The sequence below is a fragment of the Centroberyx affinis genome, unplaced genomic scaffold (genome assembly GCF_046629955.1).
Source record: "Centroberyx affinis isolate AG114_WGS23_722 - 3 ecotype Tasmania unplaced genomic scaffold, CSIRO-AGI_Caff_v1 ptg002920l_1, whole genome shotgun sequence".
In the NCBI taxonomy this organism is placed as follows: Eukaryota; Metazoa; Chordata; class Actinopteri; order Beryciformes; family Berycidae; genus Centroberyx; species Centroberyx affinis.
In genome coordinates this window covers 35,450-54,881 of record NW_027281042.1, presented here as the reverse complement: position 1 = coordinate 54,881, position 19,432 = coordinate 35,450, and the positions used below count along the sequence as shown (strand labels likewise).

General features: G+C 42.8%; 1 protein-coding gene across 1 annotated transcript; it reads right to left on the bottom strand.

The window, feature by feature from the left end:
• Positions 1-1,483: 1,483 nt before the first annotated feature.
• LOC139658514 (WD repeat-containing protein 26) lies at positions 1,484-18,570 on the bottom strand. The gene is made up of 14 exons (XM_071536633.1): positions 17,849-18,570; positions 15,599-15,698; positions 13,914-13,970; positions 12,078-12,214; positions 10,121-10,218; positions 9,836-9,992; positions 9,069-9,207; positions 8,670-8,810; positions 8,067-8,186; positions 6,848-6,993; positions 6,457-6,535; positions 6,215-6,344; positions 5,094-5,288; positions 1,484-4,625 (listed from the first exon to the last, which is right to left on the bottom strand). Exons 1-14 carry the CDS (start codon positions 18,151-18,153, stop codon positions 4,600-4,602), a joined length of 1,830 nt encoding a protein of 609 aa, XP_071392734.1. The 5' UTR covers positions 18,154-18,570; the 3' UTR covers positions 1,484-4,599.
• Between the last annotated feature and the right edge of the window lie 862 nt (positions 18,571-19,432).

Sequence of the window (19,432 nt, the reverse complement as noted above, 5' to 3'; positions counted from 1 at the left end):
CCTAATTGATGACAGACATTATGATAGACGGCAATGCATCACATTTTTAGGCATTTAGATGATGCTCTCCTACAGAGAGACTTATTCCCATGATGTCTCATGCATGTCCTACCAATATGGTGCTTTACCATATACACAGCTCATTGACTGTGGCTGTCATTTGATTATCACCCGTTAATTTATTGGCAGATGTTATTTGCCTACCAAGATGGCCGTGTGGTGATGTACCAGAATACTATGAATAATGAGCATGTCTATGGGTGTCTTTCTCAAGGGCACTTCCACTGAACACATGGCTGTTGATGGGCACAAGCATGTGCTGTTGCGGGGATTGAACCTAGAAGTTAATGACTACTTTGCCACTCCTGCAATGATCTGTATCAATTTCTCTGTGTAGCCTGGATGGTGCCAAATTATTTAAGATATCTTGCATCCCGTCCATAGCTGATTTGGGAGATCAGAGGACTGCAGAAGCAACACGTTGAAGCTCAGTCTCAAAGGAGGAAGTTTTCTTCATTAGGCTACATGGCCCATATTGTGGGGCGGTAGGGTGGCTGAGAGAGAGACCGACCTTCAACCAGGGGTTCAAGCTGTGTTGGCAAGCACCCGCCCTGCCAAAGTGTCCTTGAGCAAGACATGCTATGACCTTTTTGTGGAAAGGAAAAGATAAATTTCCTTCGGCTATCAAAAAGTACCACAACATAACTATTACTAAGAATGCTGTGAAAATAATTATCTTTCTCTGACAATGAATGAACTTAGAAGTACCGCAAGGTGGCGCAGTGAGTCGGATGTTGCAGATAATCTAATAACTATAATCTGACCTACACTTAGGTCTACTATACTTGTGTAAATAGTAAAGTTTGTATAGAAATCTATGGCCAACAACAAGGCTTAGTTAAAATAATGACACTTTATTGGCAATTGTTCTTATTACCCCTAGTTTTGGCATTGATGATACCTACTGCCGGACGGTCAGGCCCCACACATTGCTTTCAAGACATTTTAGAACAAATAACTGTGTGATTGAATACAAAGTATTTTTTTGACAGAAATTCAAACGCTTTCCAACAAAGTCCCCTTGAGACATGCTCTGCCCAAAGCATTGATGCAGGGTCAGTCTGGCTCTGCCCCCCTCTCTATGATTAGGGGTGGGAGAGGTGGGTAAGCTGATCCCAGATCTGGCTATAGGGGCCTCCATAGTCTCCTGCCCCTTGAAACTTCCATGGGCCATAGATAATTTTTTTTTTTTTCAAAACCCTGAATGCTTTATTGAAAATATGCATACATAACACTTCTCCTACACAACGATACAAAACAGTACAATCACTTTTGTAAATAACACATTAAACGCAAACCCACACATCACCCCTACCCGCCCCAGCCCGAGGAACTCTTAGAGATGCTACAGTAAGCCCTTAGTACTCCCCCACCCCGTCCCGCCCCACCACCACCATCACCTCTGAGAGAGAAATAAGACATATTGTTAAATCAGAAACAACTCCCTTGGTAAACTCAAGACAAAAGAACAGAGTAGACACCAAATTGCATACAGACATAGCATATGCCACCAGCAGGTGAATGAGAAGCTTTACTGAAAAGCTTTTTTGGGTTCTTTGCGTTTATGATTTGCCTCAAGTCTTCTGACATGATGTAGGGTGTGGAAGAGGAGGTTTAAGTCCATTCTACGGTCCAGGAGTTGAAATAGAGGATTCCCGAGTGTGAATATCAGACCATGACACACACACAACACCTACAGAAAACACCACTGTGTGCCTCAAGTGTTTTTGGTTTTGATAAGGGGTAGAGAACTGGCAACTGCCAATCAGCAATGGCACATCAAAAGAGAGATTTCGGTCAATTACACAGACATGCGATAAGTAGATTTTCACATGAAGGTAACTCTCTTTAAAGGCGAGGGGTGGATAGTTCAAACCTGATTGATTGTAGGTAACACACTTCCCAAAGACTCATCTCACTCATATTGGCATGGGTGTTACTGTGCATATTCACTTGTAATAGTAGTGGTAGATATATTGAAAACTCAACTGAAAAAACAAAAAAGAAACAAAACAGAAAAACAAATGAGAAGAGGGATTATAAAGATTAAAATAAAATGAGGACTCCAAATGTCTGGTTATATTTTAATATGATCATACAGGGATAGAGGTCAACCAAAAATGATATAATGTGAACAAAAAATTTAAGTAACAAAAAGTTCAATAAAAACAGACAGAAAAGCATCGTTTTTAAACATTTTTATCAGTCTGTAGCAAATAGTCATTACATACCCTGAAAAAGGGAGGAAGAAAGCTTTGAATGGTGCACTGACCACTGAACAACTTGGCTGGAGAGCAAGGGGGTGTTGTGCAGAAATCTCTCTAAGCTCCAAGAGTGGTACCCTCAAGACGAGGCTGCTATGCCTTGTATGCGTGAGGTTGAGTTTCATGACGTATCGTGTACAAGATACTCAGTCACTGCGTAGGGGTGCATGGAGGCATAGTGAGGGCTCAATTCCTTTAGGGAACTCCTCTTAGGTTTAAGTCTTTGCCAATACAACCTTTCGAGCCGTCAAGAGTGGCAAAGGTGGCAACCATAAGGTCTAGATGGCTATGAGAACCTAATGGAATCAGGCCATTGTAGTAGGTGCAAGAGAGCAAAAACACCACTCAAAGTGCAGTGGGGGATGTCATACATACTGAGGGTGTGTGTGCAAGTGTATGAAGAGGAAGGCAGTTTGTGTGTGTTTGAGGATTGCAAAAACAGTCCCTAACACTGTGGGCTCAGAGTGTAGTTCTGGTTATTGGTGCCTCTTCCCTCTAGGGACGTGCTAAACCCTCCTCCAATAATTACAATCATTAATTTCTCATATGAAATGACCCTTTGCTCATGACACAACAGTTTACAGCTTTTTGAAACGTGCGCCACTCAATTTGCTTTTTTAAATTTCCTTTCCCCCCCACAAAAATTATTCAATGCCAATAACTCAGTGCCATTTGAATGCCATGCGGTAAGGAGAAATATAAAAAAAAAAAACAAATTCAAATGTAAAATTAAAGCCCCAGATTAAAAAAAAATGTTTTTTTTTTTTTTACAAAATGGCTCTCAAGTATTCTTTGTTCCACAGATAGAGGTCGCTATGGGGCTTTGGATAACTTAGAATGGGTTTAAAATCCTCTTTACAGTTTCACTGTGGGATCGGGGGGCATGGGGGGGAGCAAGAATCTTCTGCTGGTGTGAATAGAACACACACATACAAAACACGCGCGCAAATAAACCCGCACCCACAAACGTCAACTCACACACAAATGTGTGCATGCATAATGACACACACACACACACATCATCACCCACACAAGTGTATGCATACAGAATCTCACACGCACGCACACACACACACACACACACACACACACATACACACATACACACACACAGAGGAGGGACAGCAGTCATCAGTGTGCAATGTAAGCTGCACTTTATACTCCTTTACATCTGAAAGCATGTCCTTTGAGAGTGATCATAGTATATGGCCCTGCAGTGGAAACCCCACCTCACCAAAAACGACTGACCCCTCACTGTTGACATGTGACCTATGAATCCCTCTGTCCTTCTCCTCTTAGGCAGATGCAATGGAATTGTGCGGTAGCTAGCTCAACAGAGGGGTTGGGGGCTGTCAGTTAGGAACACAGCGACTGTCCTTGTTAGAAGTTAAATTAAGGGATAAAAAGTTTTTTTTTCCTAATTTAGAGAAACAGAAAGTGGATCCTTCACACTAAAGCTTTCCATGGGCACTACTCGATCTAAGATTCACCTCTTAAATGAGAATAATGCTATGACTATCATAAAAAAATTCAAACATTTAGCATAGCCTTTTTTTTGTGTTCTCTGTCAGTTGGTCGGTCAGTGTTTTACGGTGGATTTTCAGCCTTTCTCCAACGACTCGAGTGCGAAGAATATAGCAAGAGAGAGGAAGAAGAAAAACATACATACAGAAGAGTTGCTATATCCCCCTATGCACCATCCTCCCCCAACAACACCCCACCCGTCTCCAGGGACACATATACAGGTACGTGATGGACAAACAGGCAGACAGACTTAGTCCAATGAGTAGACGGCTGGTCTGCAGTGTCTGTCTGGAGGGATCGCGGGGGGCTTGACTTGGGGCTCCAAGCCCAAGGTGGAGGTGTGTTTCCCGGGAAACTTTGGGAGGCCCTGGCACGGCTGTGGCCATGCAGCGAGATGGGGGAAGACGGGCCGGTCGGAGGAGGAGAACAGCCGTCACAGCTCACCAGTGGATAGGGGTCGTATCCCGCCGGGGGGTGACTGGTTTTCCAGGTCTCTGGGTCAAGATCAGGTTTTGGACGAGGACCTGAATTGTCCATCGTCACCTCCACAGTTTTGTCTAGGTCAGTCAGGAGACAATTTTTTCTCACTTTTGTTTTCTGTTTTGTCTTGGTGGCTTTCATTTATTTGTCATTGTTGTTTTTCTTCAGGTTGGTGTTAGGTTTCGTTTGCCCGTTTGGATTTTGTTTTCATTGTGGGTTTGTTGGATTTGTTGTTAAAGAGAGAAGATGTCTTCTGCTCCATCAGTCACCATCAACTGTCCATGTTACTGCAGTTCTCTGAGGAGGAAAATGGGATTAAGTAAATATGGAGATAGACTGCCTGTAACACCTTGTAATTACAGGTATAATACAACAGTAAATTTTTAGGAAGAAGCTCTGTACTACCTCACTAAACTGAACATGTTAAATGGCTAACACAAAGCTGCATTAGAAGCTTTGGTGTTTATAAATTCAGGAAACAGGAAAGGTTTCAACCAGCAAAAGAAAAATTTCACACCACAAATGAAAAACTAAAGATGTGGTCAAATGCACGAGGGTCCACTGTGGCACAGATCAACAGGTTGCAAAACGTTTTAATAGGTTTCTATGACTTATGGTCACGCAGTTTGTAAAGTATTGCAAATAGCTGAAACTGCCGAGCTAACGATACTAGCTGGTACTCTCGTAAAAAGATGCTAACGTAAATTTCACAATAGCACATCAATCTCCCACTGCTATAGCTGCTAGTGTGACTAGGATAGTTACCATTGAGTACGTCCGCCTCTTGCGAGTCGAGGAAGGGCGCGGGCCCCCAGACACGCACTGTACCGTCGTCTGAGGCGGAAGCCATGAGTCCTGGGATGGCCGGGTTCCAGCTCACACAGTTGACGGTGCGTGTGTGGCCTGTTAGCTCAGCAATGGGCAGCTCACTGCGCCGGTGCCAGATGTACACCTTGTGGTCTGTGGAGAAAGAACGAGGGCAACAGAACGGAAAGAGGTAAAGAGAGATGGAGGGGAGGAAAGATGGTTGAGAGCGGATGGATGGGTGTTTTGGATTAGAGCAGGAACGTGGATGGGAAAGATGTTCAAATTTTTAACAAGCGAGTCAGAAAATAAACAATTGCTCCCAACACAAGATTTATGACCAGCCTGTTCTTGGTGCAGAAATCTACCTCGAGACAAAAGTTGACCCAGTAAATGGATGAATTGAACAATTGACTTCTGAATTCTGATTTCATTAAGTCAACACTCATAGTTAACCCACCATCAATTTTTTAATCATGTTTCATTAAGACTTGATGGAGTTTTTGAGCTATTACATCCAAACAAGGTTCATTTAATTACAGTGCAACATTTACAAAGCAGAAAATGTGCTTAAAAAAAAAAAAGAAATCACCCTGGGTGCTGTCTCCCATTCATTACCTACTGGGAATCTTTTGGATTTGTCTTGGTTCTCCTGCATCTAGCTATGAGTTCACAAAATGTAAAATGAGCTAGGAAGGACATAGGAATAATATGTTTGATTCTGTGGTAGAGTGGATCTTCCCTTTAAATCCATACACTGGAGTCAATATCATTTTGCCCGGATCTTATGCAGTATGCAGTCAGAAACAGATGACCCATGTTTCACTATAAAACCACATGATACTACACCACACTGAGAAAAGATCTAAAATGGCTGACCTTCTGTTGGCTCTAACTCCCAGAATGTTCCAGGAATGAGATGAAACTACTGTGAGCATAAATGAGGACAGGCAGTCTGGTTACCACGGTGTATTAAAACGAGCTACTGCCTCAATTAGGGTATCATTATTTTTAATAATGTACCCTGTACTCACCCTCTTTACAAAGGTTATAAACTGCATCTCTAAGCTCTCTGTCTGTACCTTCGCTGCCGCTGGCAATGAAGTCTTCGTTGTGTCCTCCAAAGCAGGAGTGGATGGTGTAGAAGCCCTGGGTCACTCCTTGGTACTTCCTCACCAGCACCCGGTCCTGCAGGTCCCACAGGTGCACTCCCTACAGGGGGGGTGAAGGGACATTTTTTGAATATATGGTACTTTTCAATGTGGCAAATACACTAATATTGCTCACAAACACTGAGGAAATCTGGAATGGTCAAAAGGCTCACCTGAGTTGCTACATTTAACAAAGCTAATCTTCCGTTCTTTGAAACAGTGAAAGACATGATAGGGTGGTCCTCCTGAACTCTGTAAAAGAAAACAACAAAATACCAGCAGTCAGGCATGTCGTTATTAATTAACTAGTTGATAATGCAAATATACAAAGACATTTTATATGGAAAATGGTATCTTGAGGACGTGGCACCTATGTATCATCAATATGATAGCTACAGTCATAAAGCTACACATTTATGGCTCGTTAAAACGCAAAATGCTGGAATGTTCAACATTTTAAATCAATCATTAACCTTTATTTATGTAAGCATATTTTATAAAAAACACTTGCAGTGCACTACACGATAAAAGACAGGCACAGGTGGTAGGAGGGCTGACACGCACATGTTTCTGTCCGTAAGGTCCTCGAAGTTGTAACCCCGGATACGTTGGTGGGTGTCTGAAGCCAGCACTGTCCTGCCATCGCTCAGGCACCACAGGCACTGCACTCTCACGCCCTCCCAGGAGTCCAACAAGTTACCGTCCAGATCCTGACAACACAGACAGAGGATGAGGTCCTGGGCTCACTAGAGATCTCTGATCTCTCGTTCTTGACAGGTGATTGACAACATGTACAGAGCACGGTATGGCAATTTCTCTCAAGCTGTTATAGCATAGCATCTCTCTCTCTCTGCTCAGAAACAAACACACTGGAGCGATCAGACATTTAAACAAATAGAACAGAAGTTGGGGAGGACAGAAGTCCAAAAAATTTATGAATTTACCTATCAACACCCCTAGTTTTCAGCTATTCTGCATAATTTTACCTCCCTCACCTTTCTCTGATTTGATACAAGGCTAACGGGCATACATGTCTGCATTTCAGAAATGTCCGGTTTGTACTCAAAGTATCATCAGAAGGCATAGCAGCAGAATCATAAATGATTCCAGCTGTGGCAAAAAGTGACTCTACAGTATTGTAAGGACAAATCTAAAAAACAAAAAAGGATAACATTCATTCAGACATGATAGAAAAGCAGATAGAGATCACATTAGAGTTGTAATAACACCTAAGACAGCTGTATGTTTTGGCATTTCTACTTTTATGCAAGCCACTTCAGTGGTTTCAGCCCTTGTTTAAATATCCATGAAGTAAGTAAAAATTTCCATTCCTAGCAGCACGCTTTATTGCATACAAATGTACACAGTCAAGGACACAGAGACATGTGCATGCACAGCACACACACACACCATCCTGACAGTGAGGTATGGTAAACAACACATCCTTTTGGGTTCAGCAGGTTCATGGCTGGCAAATCAATACATGGGAGGATCCAGTTATCTAGCCTATAAGCTGTCTGCTTAAGTCACAACAACATCACTGGAGGTTTAACAGCTCTTCTACATATACCATGACTCACACATCTTCACCTTTCTTATCCACAACACCACACCCACCCCCCCTCCTTGCCCTCCTCCACCTTGAACACACACCATTCAGCACTGATTGAACAAAGAAGTGGTGCATAATACTGACAGAGACACACAAAAAGGACAAAGACATATTGGAGGCACTTACTAGTAGAAACACTTCACATATAAACACTACTGTACATCCACTTACACACTGGTAGAACTGTCCCCTCTGTCCCCCAGTCACGAAGCGCTTGCCATCGGGGTTCCAGGCCACGCTGGTCAGACTGTCCTCGTGGGACTGGGACATTTTAGTCCGCAGCTCCCCCGTCTGGTCGGCCAGGGGATAGGCAGAGACGGTGGGAGAAAAGAAGAAGAGGAGAGAGATGGGGGAAGAGGAGACAAGCGAGAAGAAAAATGAAGTAAGAGAGGGGGAGGGGTAAATGACAGAGAAGGGGAGGGGAAAGGGGAGGGTGAGCCAGGAGGGAAGGGGGAGGGGTGAGACAGGAGGAGAGGTCATTGAGTACACAGCCTACAGAAAATCTATGGGAGGCTCAAGGCATACAAATTCTCGCCTGTTTTCTTTCAAGCAGCCACTTGTTTACTGAAACAGCTCTTGGCCACATCCTATGCTTCTCTATCTGGCCAGTGCACACTACCATGTACAGAGTGATACACAGGGAAAACAGGGGCTGGCATATACGAACACTGTAACTGAAAAGATATAATAAAATTAAGATTATGTAAAACTAGGATACAGTGGGGTCTGAAAATAGATAACCTGTGTGTGTGTGTGTGTTTGTGTGTGTGTTACCTGGACATTCCAGAGCCAGAGCTCGGAGCAGTCGTCAGGTCCGCAGGCGATCAGGTAGGTGTCATCGGGGCTCCAGGCTAAGTAGGAGACTCCGTAGGCATGACCCTCCAGGGTCCGCAGCAGCTTCAGCTGGTGGCTTTCCTACACACACACACATATATGTATGCATAAACAGATATGCACATAAGGGCAATCACATGTACACACACACACACACACACTCAAAGAAAGTATATGAGTGAAAGATAAATATGAAAAATGCAAATATAGATCTATCCCCAAAGGTACGTGTAGGACACTTAACAGGGATTCACCAGAACATGCCTGTAAAGCAATTTATTTGGAATAAATTGTAAACAAGAGGGAGTGCTCGTTTGTATATGCATCTCTCACACTCACCGGGTCCACTTGCCAAATTATGACGGTTGTGTCTTTGGAGCCAGTGGCCAGTTTGGTGCCATCATTGGAGAATTTGCAGAACCACACCTCGTTACAGTGTTCCGTCAAGATCTGCTGGGTGTAACAGGGAAATTGTTTCCTGTGGCAGGGGGAAAGGTCAAAGGTTAAAAATTTTATTGTGCAAGTCAGCGGTGGTACATCTTGTTATTATTGTCTGTATCTCATTAACTTGCTGGAATCCAAATAAATTCAAAAAGACATTTCAAGGAAAAGAGAGGAGAGGGAGAAAACTCAAAAGGTTAAAACTTATAAAATAGCAAGATGGGAAGCATAGAGAAAATTTGCAACAGACAACATTTGGCATTTACCTAAGCCAGTGTTTCCCAACCCAGTTCTCAAGTGCCCCTGTCCTGTAGGTTTTTGTTCCATCTTTACTCTTGCACACCTGATCCAATTAAGGGCTTAATGCGGATTGGTTGAGCAGCAGAAACAGATCTAACTGCACAGGGCTAGCACGAAAGTGTGTAGCCCTTAATTGGATCAGGTGTGCAAGAGTAGAGCTGGAACAAAAACCTATAGGACAGGGAGCACTTGAGGACTGGGTTAGGAAACATTGACCTACTGAACCGCGTTCAGTGCATGCGCCTCAGCGTTATAGTGTTATGACAGGAGGCTAACTGATCACATCCATATCCGATGTGGCGGTATGCTAATCTAGCGTTGAAGTCTTGACTGTAAAAGCAGCATGCTAGCTGTGTGGTACTGACCGGCTGCAGACATGATCGAGGAGCAGGGAGACAGAGTCCAGGCTACTGTCCAGCTTGGTGTTATGGTAGAGGCAGCGGTCCCTCTGCAGCTCCACTGCTTGCCGCAGCAGGGTCTGCAGCCGCCGCGGGGGCAGCATCACAGAAGGAGGCAGGTACGCTGTGGGGAGAGGAAAAAGAGATGAGATTTACCTTGTGCACCAAGTATTTAATGTGTGCGTGTTAGCTTAATCAGCTGAAGTCAGGCAATATGTGCTCTAATGAGTCAGTGTGCTCATGTGTCCTCACTCTGTAATTTATCCAGCAGTCGGCAGCGTGAGGCTGTGCCTTTGCCCTCCCACTCTGCCTTGGCTCTCAGATCCTCAGCATGGCTACACATCAGGTACCTGCAGGAAGACACAACCACACAGCTCCGGCAAAACAGCAACTCTGAGGGGATCTTGGCTGGGGTATCTAAAAGTATGTCAAGAGTACAATATAATTTTTCTAATTGATTTAAAATGGAACATATCATTGATTGCACTAAGATACATTTGGGAAAACCATAACATAATATACACAGTAAGTTGATCACAATAAGAAAATACAGTAATACATGTTGATATAAACGTAAGAGGTAAGCAGGAGCAGGAAAATGCAAGTCTCTACATCACACAATTTCGATTGTGGTCATTCTTGTGGAGAGAATTAATTACAACAGTAATGTCAATATGATGGTGAAGATTCCCTGTAAAACAAAACATTACATACTTTTTCTATGATGCTGCATAGCTTACTCTAGATTTGCATGGAGGAACAAATGTCTACCAAAGCTAGAAACATGCAGTATTTAAGTCAAATTACAGACAGATTAAAAACACTACTCTAGACGATAGAATGACCAACTGAAATACAGGTCTCTGCTGTTTGAGTAATGGGTTTTGTTGACAGTACAAGAGTCAAGGACACATTTGGATAGATATAGCTGATTGATTGACCAAAGACAGACAACAGATCAATAGACAATTCTGTCAATGGAGTGATAGCCTGATAAGACAGATAGACTAGTAGGTAGTGTTGGCTGATCACTTCCCATTAATTGATTAGATAATAGATTTGAGTAATATGTTGGCTTTTTTGCTAAGAGCATAGGGACTGTGCATTGATTAGATCATTGGTTAGATGATCCCATAGCTAGTGAAAGATACACATACAGTATATCAGCAGAACAAATTGAAAAGAGAATACACTACAGAGGAGCACCTAATTAATAACAGGCTACAGATCATCAAAGTCTACTGATCCAAGTCATCTAGATCATTTGATTTTTAGGACATTGTGAAAACAAACAACCATATTGATACACTCAGCAGATGGTAACAAAATCAGGTGAAAATACTGTCACTAGCTATTTGAATGACTTTTGAATCATATTAATGTAACATTTGTCTTCTCAAGTTGCAAAAATATATTTAATATCAATATGAAGTGAGTGAATTAATCCATACTTGTATAATTCTGATTATGAATAGTCCTTAGGCTTTCCCTGAATCCGCTTGCTTAGGTAGATCTACCCAGCTTTTTCAAGGAAAAAGTGCATGGTAACACCAAGTAATGGTGGCCCACCCCTGATCTAAGTGACCAACTGAAAAATACATCAATGACTCTTGCTTTGGTGGTATCAACAGGTCAATGCCTGAAATGGAAGATGACACCAGGGTGAGTGTCATTAGGAGATGATTATTTGGGTATCATTGTAGCAAAACAGAATTTGAATGTTGGAATTTACACTCACAGAAAATATTGACACCTGTGTTCTAAATTTGAATTCACAGAAAAGATCTACAAAGCTGCAAACTTGTAATATGATATTTGCTCAAATTAGTTTTTTGTTGAATATATTTTTCGAGTACAAGCACTCCATGATTACAACTTCTCAAATCTGCCCTTGCCACCTCTCAGATGCCGTCTTGTGCATCACAAATGGTGATGGTGTGAATATGTTCTGTGTGTAAACTCCAACATGCAAGTTGTCAGGTGTTTTGCTACAATAATATCTTCATAGTTGATATATGATAATTAAACTGATGAACTGATACCAGTATGTATTGAAAAAAATATTAGATGCTTTTACTGAGTGATATATGATAATGAGACAGATATCTGTAAGCTAGATGAGACAGCGGTGAGATGTTGGCTGTTTTTATGTGTGCATTTGTGTAGATACAGATGATTGACAAATGAAATATTAGGCATGTGACCGTACCCGCTGAGTACGTGGATGCGGTCTGTGTTGTACTTGAGCGGCGTCAGCTCTCCCCGGAGAACCTGCAGCGCCTCCAGGACTTTGCCATCCTCCAGATACTCTAGGTACTTCTGCTGCAGCAGCAGGAACTTCATACGCTATGGATGACAGGAGAGAAAAAGACAGAGAGAGAAAGAGAAAAAAAAATATTAAAGGAAAAAAGAGAAAATGCAAGACAGAAGGAAAGAAATAGGAGAAACAGAAGGAATAGTTAGGATGAAGTGAGGGTGTGGGAAATAAGGAGAGGACAAAAGAAAAGGAATGACGAACAACAAGTTCAAAAAGGTAAGACCACAGAAGCACACAAACTCAAATATACCAGTCTCAAATAGAATACAGAAGGCCATACATATATACAGAAAATGTCTAGGGTGCAAATGTACATTGTAAATTGCGTGTGTTATTATTCACCTTATCAAAAATATTCATTTCACAGATGTAGACAGCATATGTGCAGAACGTGCAGATTTGTATAGTACACAGTATGTGCATTACTAGCAGTTCACCTTATTAAAAATCCAGATGGTGGTACTGTATGTACAGTACACAAAAATGTGACAATGTGCAAGGCCGCATGTACACCGTTCTCATTATCAGAACATATTTATAGATGGAGCCAACAGATCTGGTAGTGTCAACACTAACAGGCCACTTCCTTCATCATACTGAAGACCAATGAGAAGAGTATTAACCAGTCACTGCTGCTGGTCAGTGCTGACATTTGTGGTGTTAAAAGGGACTCTGTCTTATCTCTAGTATGCAGTATGAGCCACAGCCCTGACGATGGGTACAGTCAATACACACAAATGCAAGAAAACGCCCACCCACAAGAATCATACAAATACACAGAGCACAAAAACACACCATCGCACATCTCCTAAATAACTAGGCCTGTAGTGTTAGTCATTGCCTACTACAACTGCAGTGAAAATGGTGTTGACAATGACAACACTAACCTGCTATCACTCAAGACCCAAAATGGCTCCCCAGTTTTCAGAGCTCCAAGAAAACCAACAGCCACAACCTGTCTCTCAATAACCAAACCTGTATTCACAGCTAGTCAGTGTATCAACACAATAGCTGCAGGCACTTCACTGAAACACAGGGGACCATTTTTTGGAGCCCATCTTGTCTGCTAATGAGCGAGCTAGCTGGGGCTAATTAGCATGGTTTAGCCAAGCTGCAGTACTAGGGAGTGTTCTTTAGATGACATCTGCACATGCCAGGCCCTTTGGGAGGGATATCCCTCTTATCAGACAATAATCTCACAGGAACAGCTGTATGGAAAATATGTCCTTGACTTCAGACAGGGCTTTGCTCCCCAAAATTTAATGTAACTGTACAGTTACTTACAAATTTTGTTTGCTCTATATATGCTACATTAGGATAAAGCAAAAACAATGGGCTTATTTTGAGTCTATTACTTCCAGTTTCTAAAGTGATCAATCTAAGGATCAGCCAAAAGAACATCCAAGCCATAAAGGTATGGCGGTGCGAAAAAACATGATGCAAGCAACATCATACAGCGGCCATTTGCTTAAAAACATTGAACTGTACATGCATCCCCTCATAAAGCCAACAAGGTATCCATTCTGGCCACTACAATTTCCGAGGCCTAACCCAGGACACTTTAGCTTTCAGCGTAGACACCCATCCCAGCTGTAAAGCATGGGACGTTTTCTAGAACTAGAACCTACAGCCTGCATTCTAACGGCACCATTCTAGAACCTCCTGGTGTGCCTCCTCACTGTTTGGCTGTCATTCAGCTCAGTTCAGGTTTGGGCGGAGAGAGCTTACCACAATAGCATTGGGAGAATGCATCAGTGCTCTCAGCTCGTTGAGATCATTCTCAGCCTGGACCAAAACAAAGAGAGGGTGAGGGAGGGGAGAGACAGAGGGAGAAATGGTTAGCTCAGCACTTTCCATGCATGCACAGGAAAAAAAGGACTAATCACAACACATCAGCAATATAACAGATCTTTAGGTCACTTTCTCGCTCAAGATGAGTTAGTTGAGACTATAACAATGAGACTGATGTCGATATGCTGTGGTTATAGTTCTGCTGGGCTGAAAAATGGGTTTTCTGTCTAAAGGCCCCAGTGGCTCATAAGCTCCAAAATTCACCTGCCACTTTCACTATTTTACCACTGAACTAGACTTTTGGAATTGTAAAGAACCTCCAAATGATGGCTGGTTACCTGCTGAAACGGCTGGTCGAGAAGACAAAGTTACCCGCAACATCCAGGATTTACCAGCACTTAGCTCATGGCTGGTGTTAATTTCCCACCAAGCGGTTCTGATGAGGGCTCATGATTCCAGAAAATGTATGAGGCCATTTTTAATATGATGTGCACTTTTACAAGCCTCAGCTCCAGAATGTTGGAATGACAATTATTTTGCAGCTAGAACAGTGTAGTACAGCCGGGAGTGGTCATTTTATAAGCCAATTACACAAACAACCCCTAACAATGTGCTACTATAAACCTCATGTTTTCAAATTCCACTTTACTGGGCTTAATGAAGCCCCTACAATCTTGTAATAATGCTTTACTGTGCTTTGGGGCGTCTTTCATAGGCAAACATCATAATCTAATAATATAATAGGCACATGATGACAGCTGTGCCTTGTAGCTCCATTTCAAACATGACTGAAAATCATTTGCTAGACTTCCTGGTAGGCATAACCGAGATCCCATAAAGGCCTCATAATGTGATTCATTCTTGCCTCTGAAGTGATGTTTTACTTTGATGGAGCAGTTTCACTTTTTAGCACACACTCCTCCTTAGAAGTTCAGGAGCAGTTCACCAACCATACATCAGCTTCTCACCACCAAAAGTCAGGCTTTTCCCCCAGCTCTCAATATTAATAATTGCAAGCAGACAAAATATCTTCTTGTAAAGTATGACCCAGGCCACCGAATGAAAAAAAAAAACCTGGGTCTGATTTCCTTTGTTTCTAGATGTGTTAGTAAGTCTTCAAACCGAAAGCTAGTAAGCAGTGCTGACCACAGGTCTCCAAGAGTGGCAAATTTGTGGATGACCATTCATATACTAAATCCTATAGAGCTAGGTGTACCAAAACTGTGTCAGTGTTCTACCAAAGTCAAATATCACTGTAAGACCTGTTGGTCGAGAAAGTACTTAAATGTCAAACACAGCTACCAGTTGCAGGAATGTGTATCAGCTTTATACAATATGCAACTATAATAATCTGTATACTTTTAGCCCCCATGTAGCAGCTTGCCTTCAACCTGTTGTTTAACCAGAAGCCCCATTTTAACCATATTTGCATTGAGTTATATGAGCTGACACTTGAGATTGATCTGAAAAGATTTATTTCTGTTACTTTCTTGACCAAACAAACAAGCTCTTTATATTACAGCCAAAGAACTAGGGAACATGGCTAGAAACATGGAATGGATACCAATCCCATATCTATCAAGACGCTTGCTGTCATGTAACCATGGTAACCTGAGACCAACCTTGTCCCACTCCCCCTCCATGACGTGGTTGCGGAACTTGGTGGCTGAGGGGTGTTCCAGTCTGCAGCCTGATTCCTGCATCAGCAGGTCCACTGTCTGACTGCAGAGAGAGAGAGAGAGAGAGAGAGAGAGAGAGAGAGAGAGAGAGAGAGAGAGAGAGAGAGAGAGAGAGAGAGAGAGAGAGAGAGAGAGAGGAGAAGAAGATTACTCAAGTGTTGAAAGATGATGAAAGCTTAACAATGACCTTATAAGCATTAAGTACAATGATGACATCACAGCTATAACAAAAAGTACCAATTAGAGCCAGATAAATACCAAGCAAATGCAAGCCCAATCAGCATTATACTAAATAAACGATCACACTATTACATTAAGTGGTGTTATCTGGGCAGATTCCTCAGACTCTCTGGATCCTCTATCAGTCTATGGCACTTGACCATGTACATTAATGCCACGTTTAGAAGGACAGCAAATGGAAGAGCATGGGAGATCCGCACCTGGTTTCACAGAAGCATTTTAGCACTAGGATAATATTAGCCTCATTAGCTTACAATGGAACAAAGACATTTTTTTGCCAAGATTGTCTGGGGAAAGCCAGCCCAGAACAGTTGTGTCACCAGAGCATTCTTGAACAGCGGGGGATGGCTAACATGGGTTAAGCTTCCACTGCAGTTGTCATCAACCTGTCAACCATAAACCTTAACCACCCCCACAAAAAAGGGTCTGCTGAGGTGTCTGTGATAATGAAATGAAAGTGGGGGAGGCGGAAGGGGGTGCTGACACCTCCAGCATAATGACATCATCCTCAGGTATCAATGGAGTGGCGCAGCAGCTCTGTTTTCAGCGTCACCCTGCTGGGTGCTACAACGTTTTCACTTGCATTTCCATAGCTGAAACGTGGGGGCGTCTGTTCGATACCAGGCAATGCCATGTATTCTCCCCCTCTTTGTAAACATAGCGATGTAGGCTGTCTTTTACAGTGCCGTGTAATGGCAGCTACACTTCCTCAGCTGGGTACCAGAGAGCAGTGGAGGTCTAACTGTCGATCAGTGCATTATACGGATACCACGGTGACTGTTAAAGCAGAGGGCTAGGAATACATTTCATGCAGAACCCGCTATGCTATAATTAGATTCAAACCCAACGTTTCCATCTAAAACAGCTGGTAGGACGCGCATTCCTCAGCCGCCATGAAACCCATTCTGTTCAATTCAGGACCAACTGTCGCCCACAATATCGACTGCCATGTCTCAATAAATACATGTCCTAAATTTGAACGTCATTGTTTGTGACTGACAGTGTTGATATTACTCTGACATACACTGATAGTGACAGAGAAAAAAAAGAGGACACAAACGTCGGAAAACAAAGTTATCACGTCCCTGAGACAGAACTGAAATGGTGTTTATTTGATGGATAAAGGGGTTCTTGGAAATGTCAGCTTAAAACGTGCAACGGGTGCACTCAGCATACTAAAATAACCAGGACAGTTTTCATAACCATGCTCGTTATTAAAATGTGGGCGAGCTATTTATGCTCCCCCGACACTGTCTCACAAACGACGTTATTTTAGCCGAGGCACTCGAGCTGGAAAATGTAGAAAACCACCATCAGGACGAAATCGACCCTGTCAACCCGCATATTGTTATTACCTCCGCATTTTTTGCGCAATATCCTCTGAAATGTAAAAAATGTGGACAACAATCTCGCTAATCAAGCGTGTGCACTTGTATAAACGAGTTAAATCGTATCCATCTGTTCACATGACATACTGATTTATGTGCTTTATAAACCATATAAGTCGTTACGAATCTTGTTTTCTCTGGATTACTAGATGATGTAATGCGCCTTCATTCCGTGTAAAAATCTATAATTAACACATTATCCCGCTGTTGGCCAATAAAACTTGTTTCAGACCACGATGGATGTGTAAGCACTCAAATGGTGGACTGTGCTTTGTTTTTATGAGGAGGTTTAATGTCAGAATACAACACTTCAGCGCAGGCTAGTGGTGTTAGCCATCAAGCTAGCAGTGTTATTGTGCAAGATGGACCCCTTCTTCTTCCAACTGCCGAGCTCACAGGCTAACCACCCCATCCCCCCATGTTTGTGTCTGTCAAACGCAGTAATAGCGCTTTCATCAACTGCAATTTCGCAGTTTCACACAAAACAGCCATAATTCAGATTATATTTCACATGCTTATATGTTTTTGGAGCTTTTCCCTCGACTGACACATCGAGTAAACTTACTTTAGCCCAAGTCCATGGAGATGTTGTCCTATTAATCGGATGACATCTTCCTCCGCCTGCGAAAGACGTTTCTTCTTTTTCAATGAGCCAACCTCAGAGCCTGAAGCTGTGGACACGGCCGAAGTCCCAGAACCAGGTCCGGTTGAAGCCCCGTTACTGGTACCGACACTATTCCCGTTGTTTGTGCTGGACAGAAGCCCGTTGGAGTGGGTTCCGCCAGCCGAAGATGACTCCCCGTTTTGTGCGCTGTTTAGGCAGGAAAGCTCTGAAGATTCCTGTCCCTGTCCTGCCCCGTTTGCCTGCATGTTGTTGCTGAGATTGCTGACAACACTTCGGTTAAAGTGAATGGCAGAGGTGGCTTGAGAGTGTGGAGAAGAAGCAGCAAGTCCTAGAACAATTCCGGTAAGGCCCGTTACAACTGTTGAAGCCCCGGGCTCTCCTGCTCCCTCCGCCGCCGAGGCTCGGTGTTTCTTCCGCGGGGGCGGCGACGCTCCGCCGGTGTCCGAGTCGGAGGAGGAGGAAGCGGAGGCCAGAGTTTCCTCACCGAGAGCGGCCGTGGTTAGAAGCCGGCGAAGCTCCGGGTGGGAAAGGAAGTTTCAGCTCCCAGAATTGAGACCTCGTTGTCTGGCTAAGAACGAACTGACACTGTGGACGCTCTGTCAGTTGCCCCGTTTTTGTTGTTGTTTCTCTCAAAACAGCTGCAACCCTAATGGAGTCCTGACGCGCTGACGTAACCGGAAATTCCTACACTACCATGCTTCCGGGTAGAATTATAAGCCATGGGTGGCGCATGAGAATTTATTTAGCATAATTATTAATTTGCAACAATAAAATGTAACATTAAAAAATGCATTTCCATATCTCCAGAGACTTGACTTTAATAGAGCTCGAATTGGACGTTATCCCCAAATATCAACTTTTTGCTACTTCACACTGACGTTCCACAGGTAGTCATGCCTATCATTCTGATCAACTTGTCGATACATTAATAAATCGTGTAAAATAATGCTCTCTGACATTTAGAGATTTACTGGGGCAAAGCCACTGCGCAGCGCATAACAAAGTTTTTTTTTTTAATAAACCACCAGACTGATGAGCTGATCACATGTTTATCAAGCCAAACTCATTCAGGTGTTTTCACTGTAGGGCCTATAAAATAATTATTGACCAATGGAACTCATAGGCGTGCATTTTCACGATAACCTGGTGAATTGTCACACTAGAAACTCTAATCCCACTGATGAAGGCTGGTCGAGATATTTTTGCTACTATTTACACAATATGTCATAAACCAGTGGCCAGTGCATCTTATAGTCTTCAATTGTATTTATAATTCATTCAGTTATCACACCTGAATCTCAGTTTCAGTTGCCAATCAATCGGAAATTTTAGCTGTTGCACCACAAATTAACATTTGCCTACCTGCCAGTGGTTCCTTCCCCAGTCTGTCTGTCTGTCTGTGTGTAGCCTCTGCATGTTTGTTTGTTTGTTTGTTTGTAAGGAGACTTTTGTGTCCTGCAAAATAAAACGCATGGCAGTCTGCAGATATACACTCTATAGACCCCCGTCCAACAACACTCTTTT

Bases quoted from the DNA above. Each gene is read 5' to 3' on its own strand.
- LOC139658514 (XM_071536633.1), bottom strand. From the start codon at position 18,153: ATGCAGGCAAACGGGGCAGGACAGGGACAGGAATCTTCAGAGCTTTCC. The intron at 12,215-13,913 runs GTAAGCTCTCTC...TGTCATCCATAG, and splicing joins ATTCTCCCAATGCTATTGTG to CGTATGAAGTTCCTGCTGCT. The intron at 6,536-6,847 runs GTGCGTGTCAGC...TTTCTTTTACAG, and splicing joins GACCTTACGGACAGAAACAT to AGTTCAGGAGGACCACCCTA.